The sequence below is a fragment of the Enhydra lutris genome, unplaced genomic scaffold, assembly GCF_002288905.1.
Source record: "Enhydra lutris kenyoni isolate GAN:26980312 unplaced genomic scaffold, ASM228890v2 scaffoldscaffold36, whole genome shotgun sequence".
Taxonomy (NCBI): Eukaryota; Metazoa; Chordata; class Mammalia; order Carnivora; family Mustelidae; genus Enhydra; species Enhydra lutris.
The window spans coordinates 678355-690989 of record NW_019154120.1 but is presented as its reverse complement, the minus strand read 5'-3'; the positions used below and the strand labels follow the sequence as shown (position 1 = coordinate 690989).

The following is a 12635-nucleotide window of genomic DNA, read 5'->3' as shown; positions in this document are numbered from 1 at the left end:
CCGGCATCACACGCGGGCGGAACGCGGGATCTCGGCCCCGGGTAGCCCTACAGAGGGCGAGGGCACGCGGGCGCCGCTTCCGCCGGGCACCGTCCTCGTCCTGCTATTAACGTGGCACCGACGAGCCGGCGAGACCCCGAGGGTGGGTCAACGTCGCACGGCCCCCCCCCAGGTCCCCGGGGCGCGGAGGCATTTGGGGCACCCACTGGAGTCCCGCAGGCATCCCGGGTCCCCGCGGCAGACTCCGCTTCGCCTTTGGGGTTATTTGAAACTACGTGAGGGTGTCGCGCGGCACATGTGAGATTTCCCGGCGCCAGGCATCCCCACCGCCCTAACGCTCCAGCCCCTCGCGTCCAAGGCCAACGCGAAAATTTGGTCCGGGTTTGGCAGCCGAGCTGCGCCGTGGAGAGGCAGGAGGTTTTGAGAAGAAAGTGTAAAGTGAACCGGCGGCGCTGGGAGGCTTTCCCGAAACCAGCTCCCAGTCTCAGACCCCTCCCCCATGGGTTAGAAACCCCAAAGTCGCGCCTTAAAGTGCCCCTGACCCTCCCCGACAGCCGGGCCGGCCCTGGGAGGCGGGGGCGCTGCGCCCGTGGTTCTCCCCGACCTCCCCCCGCCAGCTCACGCAACAGGCAATCTGGGTCGCTCAGATATTTAGAGTAAAAAAATGACAATAACTCCACGTCCCGGGACTGCCATGCAATCTGTTAGTAATTTAGCGGGATGGGAATTTCCTTTCTCGGGCCTGCCAGTGGAAGCACTTTTCCAAATTTCCACAGCGGGGGAAGCCTGCGCTTTTACATAATGACTTCAGCATGCAGGGCTCTCTCGGCCACCCTCCTCTCCTGCTCCCTCCGCCCCCTCATTAAAGCAGAGTGGGACTCCCTGAGGACCCGAGCAGGACCCCGGCGTCAGGGACGGTTCCTTCTCCGGGTGCGCCCGGGTCGCACCCCGTGCGCCCCTGCCCTCCGCGTGCGCCCCCGCCGACCCCCGTGCGCCCCTGCCCTCCGCGTGCGCCCCCGGTACCCCCCCGTGCGCCCCCGCCGCCTCTGGTGCGCCCCCGCCGGCACCGTGCGCCCCTGCCCGCCCCCCGTGCGCCCCGCGGGCCGGGCGAACAGCGGCCCGGCGCGGGGAGGGCAGGCGCTGGGCGACTGGTCCTCGGGCCCTGCGCCGGCTCGGGCGGGGGCGTGATGTCACGGCAGGGAGGGGGCGCGGGAGCGGCCCGGCCGGCGGGGAGGCGGGGGAGGTGTTTTCCAGCTTTAAAAAGGCAGGAGGCAGAGCGCGGCCCTGCGTCAGAGCGAGACTTAGAGGACTCCGAACTCGCCGGCACACTCACCGCGCCGGATCCGGCGGCCGGGCGCGGGCACCCGGGCGCGGGAGCACACCTCCGAGCCCCCGCCACCCCGCCACCCCGCCACCCAGCCCGGGTTCCAGGGCCGCAGCCCGGCCCGCCACGCGCGCACACGCCCCTCAATGACATCTCTCCGGGGCGGGCGGCGCTGAGCCGGGCCGGCGAGCGTCCGCGGGGGAAGAGGTCTGCCTTCCCGGGAGACCCGGCCGGGGCGGCGGCGCCGAGCGCCCGCTCCTCCCGCTCCCCCTCTCGCCCTTCCTGCTCCTCCCGCTCCCCGCCGCCGCCGCCGCCGCGTGGATGCCAAGTACCAGTTTCCCAGCCCCTTCCAAGTTTCCACTCGGCCCTCCGGCTGCAGTCTGCGGGAGCGGAGAAACTTTGGGGCCCGCGCCGCCCTCCGGCGGCACCATGAAGTCGGCGGAGGAAGGTAAGCCGGCGCGGCCGCCCCCCGCCGCGGGCCCCCCCCGCGCCCCCAGCCCCGCGCCCGCCGCCCGCGCCCCGCGGGGTCCCGGCCCGGGCGGGGCGAGCAGGCGCGTCCGGGGTCCGCTGCCGGGAGGGGCGCGAGCGGCGGGCGCGCGGCGCAGACCGGGAAGCGGTCCCCCTGGTGTTTCCCCGGAGCAGCCCTGGCTTCGCGCGCGCCGTCTTGCCAATAGGTGTCTCCTCTCGCCCAGCGCTGAGCGCAGCCTCGCGGCGAGTCCGCGGCAGAAGCTCAGCCCCGGCGCGGGCGGGCCGGGCCGGGTTCGGGCCGCCACGACCACAAGAAGCGCGTTGCGTGAAGTGAGGTTTCCCTGGGAACGGAGCCCCGCCGGTTGCTTCCCTAGTGGGCCAAGGCCACCCTGCGGCTTCGGGGACCAGCCGCAGGACGTGAGGCGGGGGTCCGCGCCCCTTCGGAGCACCACTGGTGGCAGAGCCTCTCCCCTGCCCTGCGCTGCGCCCGCAGGACTAAAGGGCACCCGATGTGCGTCCGGACATCCGGACACAGCCCCTCATTCAAGCCATTGTGCAGCCCACCCACGGGAGTTCCAACCGTGGGAAGTGGTTCTGGACGGTGCGAAAAGGGACCTCCGGGTTTATAGTCACGGAGCTGCCTAAGCGCCCGTCCAGAAGCCACTGGGGAGAGGGAGTGGAGGGGGGGCTCACCCCGACGCCCCTGGCGCAGAATGGAGCTTCTCCCGGGTGATCTCCCGCAGGTGTCTGGAAAGGGCCTCCAGAAGGGCCCCCGGCATCCTGCTTAGGGATCAGGATAGCAAGGGCGTCCCGGAAACTGGGAGACACCTTTCCAAATGCCTCTTCAGTGCTGGAGCATTTCATGTAGACGATTTTCAGAAAGCGGCCGACTTGCCTCGGTGTAGCGAGGACTCAGTTCAGATGGCAGAAGTGCTTCTGAGAAGCAGCGCCTTCAGGCACCAGCCAGAGGCCCCGGCCTGGCCAGAAGCGCTTTCCTCCAGGAAGGTCCTGGTCTCCAACCGGGAGGCACCCTAGGCGGTACCCTCAGTAAAAGAGATCAGTTATTTTCTGTACCCGCGAAGGAAGAGGTGTGTTCCTCACCATTTCATCCCAGGTTAGGAAATATTTAAATGTAAGCATCAGGTAATATTTATGGGACAAGCTCTTGCTATTAGAACAATTTCTAACAAATGTGCTAAGGTTTTGGTCGTAACTTCTTGGACACCTTTCTCAAAGTCTGCCCACGTATGTTTTTTTTTTAAATGCAGGCCTTTCAGAGTTTCGTTTTCTTGACCTGAGCCGTCGGTGGTCCATCCCGCAGCCCTCTCTTTTTTTTTTTTTTTTTTCAACAAGAAACCCCGTCTGTGGGGTGCTGGTGATTCTTCCTGTTTCCTGCTTCAGAAAGTGCATTTGAAAGGGGCCTTTGGGCAGGTAGCACCCCAGGGTGGTGGTGCCTCTAAACTCGGCGATCCAGGGGGTTTTCTAGAAGATATAGCGTTAGGCAACCAGAAAGTGCAATGGAGTCCTTCCCGGACCCAGGCCGGGGGAATGAGAGGTGCGGGGCTCCGGCGGGTGCCTGAGGACATGAGGGTCCTCGCCCCGCGGCCGGAGGGAGGCACAGGCGGCCCCTGTGAGGAGCAGCTCGATGCCCCAGCACTTCCCTCTGGTCTAATGAGCCTCTGGGCTGAACCTCGTTAAGCCCTGTTGTTTCTGAAGGCCGCGCGCCTGTTTTTCCGCGTGGAGAATGCAGGGAAACGCTCGGTAGCCGCCTACCCGCCCACCCCGAGGTTGCTCCACACAGAACGCCCCCGGGCTCTCTGGGAGAACAAAGCAGCTCTGTTCTCCCCACACTTCACTTCGCCGTCTTGTTTCCTAATCCAGATTAGGAGAGGCCCTGGCCGGGCGCTCGGCTCCATCACACCCAGGGCTGGAGCTCGGTGCGCCGCGAGCACGCGCAGCTGGAGAGGAAGCGCCAAGCTGAACATTTCCATCGGGACAGGAGTGTCTGCTGAATTGGCAAATAGCTCCAAACCGCGTACCAGTTGAAAGGCACGGCGCGGCGGGTGGAAGGGGGGGTGTTGCTGGTAAGAGGAGCGTTTAGAAAACCGGCCTGCGCATCTGGCTACTTTGGTTGGGGATCCGAAACTAGGTGGGGGGGGGCCGCTCAGCTTTGGGCAGAGTGGGGCTGAGTCCCCGTCCCCGTGGCCAGGTGGGAACTGGGTGGACACCTGTGCGTGCGGAAGCGTGAACCCCCTTTCTCTCGAACCTGGAACGAAAAGCTGTCGTCCACGCCGACCGTAAGGGTGGTTGCTTCCATGGACGTTCTCGGTGGGTGTTAGAAGGCGGCTTTGGGGAAAACAACTGGAAAGGGAAAATGAAGTGTTGCTTCTCAACAGAAACAGACTCATTTGCCCGAAGGTCAGCAGAAAAAGTGAACGAAAACACAACAACCCTCCAACATACGTCTCAAAGTGAGGACTATTATTAGAAGCAAAATCAGGCCAAAGTGAGCCATAGTTTATCACTGGAGAAAAGCAGCCATTGCAAAGGGTCACGGGAGAGAAACATGAGGGGGGCACGTGATTTGCAGGTTATTTGCTTCTGGAAAAAGCCCCCCAGAGGGCCTGCAGGGCAGAAAGGAGGGTGCGTTGGTTAGCAGCGGGGCTGCAGGGACGGACACCCGTGCCACCCAGCCTTTCCCCGACTTGACGTCCCCTCCACAGGTGATTCTCAGTCTCCTATGAAGTTCCCCTGCTGTACCAGATGCTGGTTGCCCATGGCACCAAGACACTGGGGACGGTCAGCGCACGCGGCTGGGAGAAGGCACATCAGGCAGGGGCGGTGCCCACACGGGCCTTTAGCTTGTGCCTGCCGTGGCTGGGCTGCTGGGACTGAGCCTTGGGTCTGGATCCCCGTGTACTCAGCCTTGGAGAGCTCTGCAGTGGCTGGCAGACGGTAGTTTAAGGAGTCAGGGGACTTCAGCCACTGGTGTTCCAAGGAGGCCTCGGGGCAGCTGGGCGTCTGCGTTGCGGGAAGGCAGCAGAGCTCAAAGGGCTGCTGTGGGGCACCGTTCAGGGACCGTGGGCAGCCTGTGAGGGCATCAGCAGAGCTCCCCCACGCCAAGGGGAGCATCTCCAGCCCCGAGAGGGAAACCCCCACCTCCTTGGCACTTTCAGGGCATAGGGTTAGCTGTGGGGCTGGGAAGTGGCACTGGGGGAGGGGCTGCTTGTTCCAAGTAGCAGAGCAGCTTAGAAAGCAAGTGCGGCTGTCCAGGGGATGGCGCACTGGCCCCTGGCGGGAGGTGCATGTTGTAGACTCCGGCAGCAACCGAGACGCCCTAACCCCTCACTCCACGAGAGGCCTGGCCGTTGGAGAGTTTGCTTTCTCCTTCGTCGTCGTCCTCTTTGCACAAATTCGGTGGCTCGGGGGCGGCCCGCCCTTTCTTTGGGACTCGGTCTTGATCTTTGCGCCACCTGGGGCCCGCGGGGTGTGCGGGGCGCGGACCCGGGTCCCACCCGCGGGCTCTCGCCCCGCTCCTCCCGAGCCGGGCGCGGGCCGCGGCGCACGTGGACCCCCGGGCGCGGGCGGGGGGCGGGGGACACGAGCGAGCCGCGTGCGCCCGGACTGCCTCGAGAGTTTATTTAAAACTCGGAAGCCGGCGGCCGGCAAGCGGCTTGTTTATGTCAACCCGGAAACAGCGGGGGGGCGGGGGAGGGGCGCGGGGGCGGGGGAGGGGCGCGGGCCGGAGTCACGTTACCCGGGGACGCGGGGCCGGCGCCCGGCGCAGCCGAGCCCGGAGCGGCGCGACCACAGGTGCCCGAGGCCAGGGCCGCGACCAGGCGCCGACCCGGACTCCGACCCGGGTCCACGCAGACCCGGGGCTGGTCCCTGACTAGGCCAGGACTCCAGCCCCGAACCCCAGACCCCGACCTGACCGGGCGAGATCTTGACCCCAGACCCTGGACCCCAAGCCCCTGTGCGGACCTCAGCCCCGACCTGGCCCGTCCCAACATGACGGGGCTGGAGGAGGACCAGGAGTTCGACTTCGATTTCCTTTTCGAGTTTAACCAGAGCGACGAAGGTACCGCCGCCGCCCCAGGTGGGTCCTCGTGGGCCGGGAAGGGCATGGGACGCGGACAAGGGGCGAGGGGCCCTCCCGGTGCTGTGTTTGAGGTCGCAGGGCCGGAGGTGCATGCCCCAAGGGTGCAGGCCCCGGGGGGTGCAGGGTCCCCCCGGGGTGGAGTATGGAGGTGCAGGGGTGGGGTGGGCAAGACCCTGGGGGTGCAGGACCCCAGGGTGGAGAATGGAGGGGGTGGGTGGCGCCAGGTGTGGAGGTGCAGGCTCTGACCTGGGATGCAGCAGTGGGGGTGAGGTTCCACAGTGCAGGATCTGGGGGTGCAGGGGCATGGGGGGGTCTGGGGTTGGCATGCAGGGGCCTGAGGTACAGGGGTGCAGAGTTCAGAGACCCCCGGGGGCATGCAGGGGTCTGGGCCTGGGGGTACAGGAAAGAGACTGAAGTCAGGAGTGGCTGGCTTGGGGGGTGCCCTGCCCCCAGGGCACTGGGGAACTAAATGGGGTGGGGAATAGAGGGGAGTTGTGGGTGGTGGGAAAGGCCAGCACTCAGGTGTGTTGCTCAGCAGCCCATAGTGCGGACTCCGGGCACCAGAGAGGCCAGGCCCCCCGCCTGTGGGTCACGAGTGTGTGGGGTCTGTCCAGTGGTCCTGCTGGAGGGGTGTCTCCCCCAGGGTGCTGGTGTGCTGCTGACGCCACAGGACACAAATGTCCAAGGCCCTGGACTTGGACGCTGTCGAGGGACAGGTGGTGAGCAGCCATTGCCAGAGGGCAGGGGGCCATGGAGCCCCTCCAGACCTGTCCCTGAGCACCCTCCCGCCCCGGCCCCTCCCAGAAGCCGCAAGTAGAACCAGCCTTCAGGGGCTCAGAGCCTTTGTCTCTTTCATTTTCTTTTCTCTGCAGAAATAAAGGTTTCAGTTAAACAAGTCAACGAAACCTCCAGCCTTTGGAGTGGGTGCTCTTGAATACGGTTATGAGCCATAACCCCAGCCAGCTGGGGGCAGCCTCGGGTGCCTGCGAGGGTGGGTCCGGGTGGGGGCGCCCCTGGCGCTGGCCCCCCGCCTCTCCTTTCTGTCCTGCCCACGTGGCGGGGAGGCTCCGATGATTGTAGAATGTTTTCCATGTCGCTCACCACCCTTCTTTTCAAACCTGTAACGTCCTGTTCGTTTACAAAAAATAAAGGTTCCGACCAGGCAGAGGCTGCCCGGGCTTCGCTGCCCGTACCCCCACTTGGTCTTCAGCGGCTGTGGGTATCCAGGCCTCGGGGCGCGGCAGGAGCCCAGGCAGTTGTCCGGAAGCGGTCGGGATGGAAGTGGGGAGATGGTCCTGGAGGCCTTCTCGCTGCCCTGCCCGGGTCCGGCCCCCGTGCTGCTCCCCAGGAGCCGTCCGAAGCTCTTCCTCCCCTCCTCTTAGCCAGAAGCCGGTGTCTGTCGTGAGAGGGGCAAGGTGAAGTGTGGGCCGTGCTTGGGACCTCCGTAGGCTGTGACAGCCATCTAGACGCGTCTCCCTCTGCCATCCTGGACCCTGTGGCTTTTGGGGACCATTCCCCCGTCCTCAGGGTTGTTGCCGTGTGAGAAGGCTGCCTTGTACAGCGCACAAGCTCTCTGTGGCTTCTGTGACTGGGGCCTCGCAGAACCAGGGAGGCCCCACTGCCTCCTTGTGCCTTCCAGAATGTCTGCTCCGAGCCAGTAACTGACCGTGAGCCGGTGACACTCTCGAGGCTGCTTTTAATCATCTTGGCAAAATCGGTGCCTCAGCCCCAGGCTCCCTGGGGAGCACAGTCCAGTGAGCACCTCCTGTAGGAAGTCCTCCAGGGTGTGGGCGTCTGGGGCCCGGCATTCACCAGGCTGTCTGCGGCGGCTTGGAGACTGGGCAGAGGAGGCCAGGCAGAGAGAGAAAGGCCTCTTTCCCTTTGTCATGTGTTAGAACTTGCTAGAAAACATTCATTTTTTTAACATATTTTTGTGAGAGATATTTGTGTTTTCTTCCTTCATTTTAATAAGATTATTTTCTCAGAGCACTTTTAGCTTCACAGCAGAATGGAGAGGAACATAGAGCACTCTCCCCCCGACCCCCTGCCCCAACACTTAACACCGCCCAGAGTGGGGCACCTGTGGACCTCCACAGACACGTCGTTCTCCCCCGCGGCCCACGGTGGACACTCGGGCTCACTGGGCGCTACGCGTGCGTGTGGGCTTTCCCGAGTGCCCGAGGACACGTGTGCCCCGTAACTCTGCAGACGGAGGAGCCTCACGGCCCTGGAGACCGTCCGTGCTCGGTCTGCGCCCCCCTCCTTCCCCTCCAGCTCCCGGCCACCACGGGTCCCCACTGACTCCATGGCTCCGTCTTCTCCACAACGTCTTAGAGCTGGAGTCCTAGAGGACGTCGCCTTGTCAGACCGGTCCCTGCACTTACGCTACGCGTGCAAGGTGTCAGTGGCTCGCACTCATTTCTGCTCGGTGCCGAGCGACACCCCGTCGTCTGGGTGGAGCACAGTGCGTGACCCCCGCCTTCCGAGGGACGTGTGGGGTGCTTCCGGGGTTTGGCAATTATTAGTAAAGTTTTTATTTTTTAATTATAATATTGTTGTTATTAAATATTACGTTAGTTATCACGTTGCTGTATTAAATTGTTACGTTACATTCCCCAGCCCTTAATGGATGATAGGAACAGCGTCCCGTCATTTCTGGAATGAGCCTGGATAGAAATAAGGGAATGCGTGACTCGCACGGAGTCGGGCCGTGAAGCAAGGTGGCAGCACGGCCTAACGGGTTCCAGCACTCACGGGGACAGGCACTCTGTCCACGGCCACGGGCGTCTGTCACGTCACAGTCCCTCCCGGGGAGTCGGTGGGGGGACTCCTGTCACTCCTGCCAACCTCACAGGGGCGTGTGTTTGCTGGTGCTTCAGGGCTGGAGTTTCCTGGCTGGGCAGGCGGGATGGCGACCATTCCCGGAGAGGAAGGAGAGTTTTCACAGTAACGCTCCCAGGCCCGGCCGGAGCATTGTTTGCACTCCCAGGGCTGCCTCGCGTCCTGGCCCGGCCCCCCGCGGGCAGAAGGCTGGCTGGGCAGAGGGCGTCCCTCTCCACGGGGGGGGGGGGGGGGGGGTAGGGGGGGGACGGGACGGGACGAGGAGGTCTGTCCCTTCGGTCTCAGGAAATAGCGCTCTCGGCTGTGCGCTGGGAGGCGGGTGTGGCCCTGCTTCCCACCCGGGCTCCCCTGGTCTAAGTTATTTTGGCCCCAAAGCTGCCGGTGCTGTCGCCCTGGCAACTCGGGAGGAAGTCCCCAGGCCTCTGGGCGGGAGCCGGAGTATTCCCTACGGCCGAGGAGGCAGGTCTGCAGCCGGGCGCCGGGCGGACCCCGGGCGGACCCCCAAGCGCACGCGGAAGGGGGACGTCCCTGGAGGGACCCGTGTCCCTGAGTCCCTGCTCTGCAGCATGTGGGTGACGGGAGGTCACCCGGGGTCTCCGGTGCCGGGAGCTCGCAGGGTGTGGGCCCTGCGCCCACGCAGGCGTCTCGGGGGGCTCCCTCTGCGCGGGACGGCTGCCCACTCGCATCCTGTGGGCCGTGCGGTCTTCACAGTTTGTCGCAGACGTTTCCCCCCCACGGTTGTTTGTACGACATTTTCATTCTGTATCTTTAGCAAAGGAACATTGTAGCTGGTAAAGGACTTGGATGTTTTCTAGTTTCTTAAAATCAGGGAGTGAGAAGGTGGAGGGAGGCCCGGGTAGGAAGATTCGTGCAGGCGTCGTCAGGGCCCCCGCGGGCCGCGAGGTGTGCGGAGCACGGGGGCTGCTACAGCACACCCCACGAGGCGCGGTCCTCGGGGGCACCGGGCTGGACTCAGGACCCGACAGAGAGCGAGGTGGGCTTGCTTCTGGAACGCGCAGGAGCGTGTGCTGCCCGGAGGAGCCGTTCTCCTGGCCCGCGCGCTCCTTCTCCTGGCGGGTTGGTGACACCCCCGGGTTCCTGTGCGTCCCCCACGGCCACCTGGGCCGCTGACCAGTGCCTCCCGGGTGTGCAGTGTGGACAGCGCCCGGAGGTAGGCGGTGGGCAGGAGTGGGTTTCGGTTCGGCGGCGCTTTGTTTCCACAGCCCTGCAGCTTCTCCGCCCAGCGTCGTGTCCTGGGTTCGACCCCCGCAGATGCTGGGCCAGGGCGTACTGGTCTGTGGGAGACGAGGGGAGCCTGGGCCACTGCGTCTGCCTGTCGCCCTGGCCCGTAGGGGGCAGGTGCGGGCGCAGATGCTGTTGCCTTCGGTAGGAAGGACACGCGAAATGACAGCATTGGTTCTGAAGTCAGTCCTTTCTCACAATGAGACGAAATCCTTCTGACAACTGGCGTGCACCGGCTGAGCACTGGGCCAGCCTGACTGTGGCATGTGTCCTCCGCCCACCCTGGTGTCCCTCTTCATGTCCCCAGAGAACCTTGCCCAGGGCTTTGCGGCTGCAGGGTGGACATGTGAGAACCAGGAGGCCGGGGGCAGGCCTGTCTTCAGAGGGTGAGCCACGCTTCAGTTCCGGCTGGCACTGTAGAGCGTTTGAACAAGCTCTCCGTGATGCTTGTTTGGACCGGGCTGGTTTCTCCCGCGCTCACCGGCGCCGTCATTTCATGGACGGTCCTTGGCCCAAGCCAGGTTCTGAACACTAGGCAGAAAGTGACCCTAATGGGAGCTTTAGTGGGTCTTGATGGGACCTGAATCAGCCTGAATATCTTGGGATTGTTAAGAAAGTCGCTGGAAATATCTTCATTGCATGTAAGTGTAGTCCTTGAAGACTGAATCAGTTGGGATTTGAATACGGTTTGGCGGTGAGGAGAGCAAACCAGGTGGGAGAGAGGAGGGAGAGGCAGGGAGAGAGCGTCCTGCAGCCCAAGGCAGCACCTGGGGCCCAGGGGGGCCGAGCTGGCACCTCCCCCTCGCTTATGTGTTTGTTCTAGAAGAGGGACCTTTATTACCCAGCGTCCCCCAACCTTTGAGCATTCCTAATGAACCTCAGGCATTGAAGCTTTCCGTTTTGTAATTTGTTTAATTAAGGAAAAGTCACGCTTTAGGTGACTCTTTTTAAACATAAAAGCTTCTTGTTTTTTCTTTTCTCATTGACTTATGGCTACTGACAGACTGGGTGACATGAAGGCTCTCTTAGGATATTCTGGGAGTTGGGGGGGCCATTCCTGTCCTACAGCCCTTGTCTTCCGGACCCTAAGAGAAGACGGCTCACACTCATGCCAGGCAGACCCGCCTCACTCTGCCGTTTCTCCAGAACCCCAAGTCCCCCCGCCCAGCACCTCACTCTGCTGTTTCTCCAACCTCAAGTCCCCCCATCCAGTGCCCTGTGCAGTTCCAGCCTCGGGCTCCAGGCGCCCAGGAGCAGGGGCTGAGTCCCATGGACTGGTGGGGAGTCCCCCGGACCTGCTCCGCTGATGGTAGATTTGTTTTTTAAATCTTGGGATTACCTTCCTGCCAACGAAGGTTAGTGCGCTCTCTCTCTTTCTCTTTCTCTTCTAAGTTAATTTTTTAACTAGTCTTTACTCCCGACGTGGGCTCAAAATCACAATCCCGAGTTCAGGAGTCGCACACTCTTCCAGCTGGGCCAGCGAGGAGCCCGTCTCCAAAATAAATTGCAGACACACATAGTACTGTTTTCACTGGGGCAAGAAATGCGAGGCCTGGTCCATTAAACCTCCTTGGAGGCCCAGACAAGCTGGGAGAGTCCTGGGGGCTGGGGAGGCCCGGGAGCCCATCACAGGGGCCTCACAGACTCCTCATGGGCGTGGCTTCATGACACACGTTTGTTGTCACGGAAACGACGTCTAATACTCTCCACTGTCCGCTGTACTTGCGGGTTTCTCTCTAACAGGGAAACACGTTCTTTCCCGGGTGCCAGGTCCTCACCCCCACGCAGGGACAAGCGTTTGAATGCAGGGCCCACAGGAAGCGTGTGCACACCAGCCGGGGGCGGGCCAGGGCCTGGTGGGCCTCCTCCGTTTGGGAGGGTCTGGCAGGGTTTTCCCTGTGGTTGGGATGGTGGCACCTGGAGGTCAGAGGTGCTCAGGGAGCAGGCCGGCTGGCCACTCCCAGCTACTGCTCAGAGACCTCCAGGAAGGCACAGCCCCTTGTGCTTATGGGCTCTTCAGGCGCCCCCCGTCATGGTGTGTCATCCACCCCGACAGCCAAAGGGGAGCTGAGACTACAGCAGAGCTGCACCATGGTTCTCTCTGGGTGGAGCCCAGAAAGTGTGCGCCCAGCCCAGAGGAAGGGCGGCCGATGGTGTGTCCGGGGCAGACACAGAGCAGGAGGGGCTGGGGTGGGACGTCAGGCGACCTGCACTCTCCCAGATGCCGGGGAGCTGGCGACGGCCACAAAGGGGTGTGTGTCCGGCCTGTGCCGGCACGTGGTCGAGGTGTCCCGGCACATGCGGTGGCCCAGAAGGCAGGAGTCTGTGCCAGTCGTGAGCCAGATGCCAGGGATGGAGGGGGACACAGTCCCTGTAACTCGGGCTCAAGTGCATGTTGGACATCGTAAAGTTACTTGTGGACACCTACGTCCTAAAACCCTGCCCTCTAAGTATGTAAAACGAACTCACACTGGCTTTACTAACACCGTCGGTGTCGGTCCCTCGGTGAGCTCAGCTGTCAGCTTGGCCTGTGGCTCCTGCGCTGCTCAGACTGTGGACGCCTGCGGGTGTGTGTGAGCCAGGCCTGGACGCACGTGTGTGCCTGTGCGCGAATGGAGCACGCGGAGATGCGCGTGGGTGTGGAAGTACGTTGTGTAT

General features: G+C 63.3%; 1 protein-coding gene across 8 annotated transcripts in view; it reads left to right on the top strand.

Moving 5' to 3' along the window:
- Positions 1-1417: 1417 nt before the first annotated feature.
- LOC111154209 (nuclear factor of activated T-cells 1) overlaps positions 1418-12635 on the top strand; it is a 96244-nt gene continuing 85026 nt past the window's right edge. Inside the window, exon 1 of one of the 8 annotated variants that reach the window (XM_022513659.1) lies at positions 1418-1772. In XM_022513659.1, coding sequence (XP_022369367.1) covers positions 1646-1772 — 127 coding nt within the window. In that variant the 5' untranslated portion in view covers positions 1418-1645. Of the gene's footprint in view, positions 1773-5589; positions 5892-12635 lie in introns of those variants that run through there. The other 7 variants (XM_022513661.1, XM_022513663.1, XM_022513664.1 and 4 more) reach the window with 7 other exon arrangements.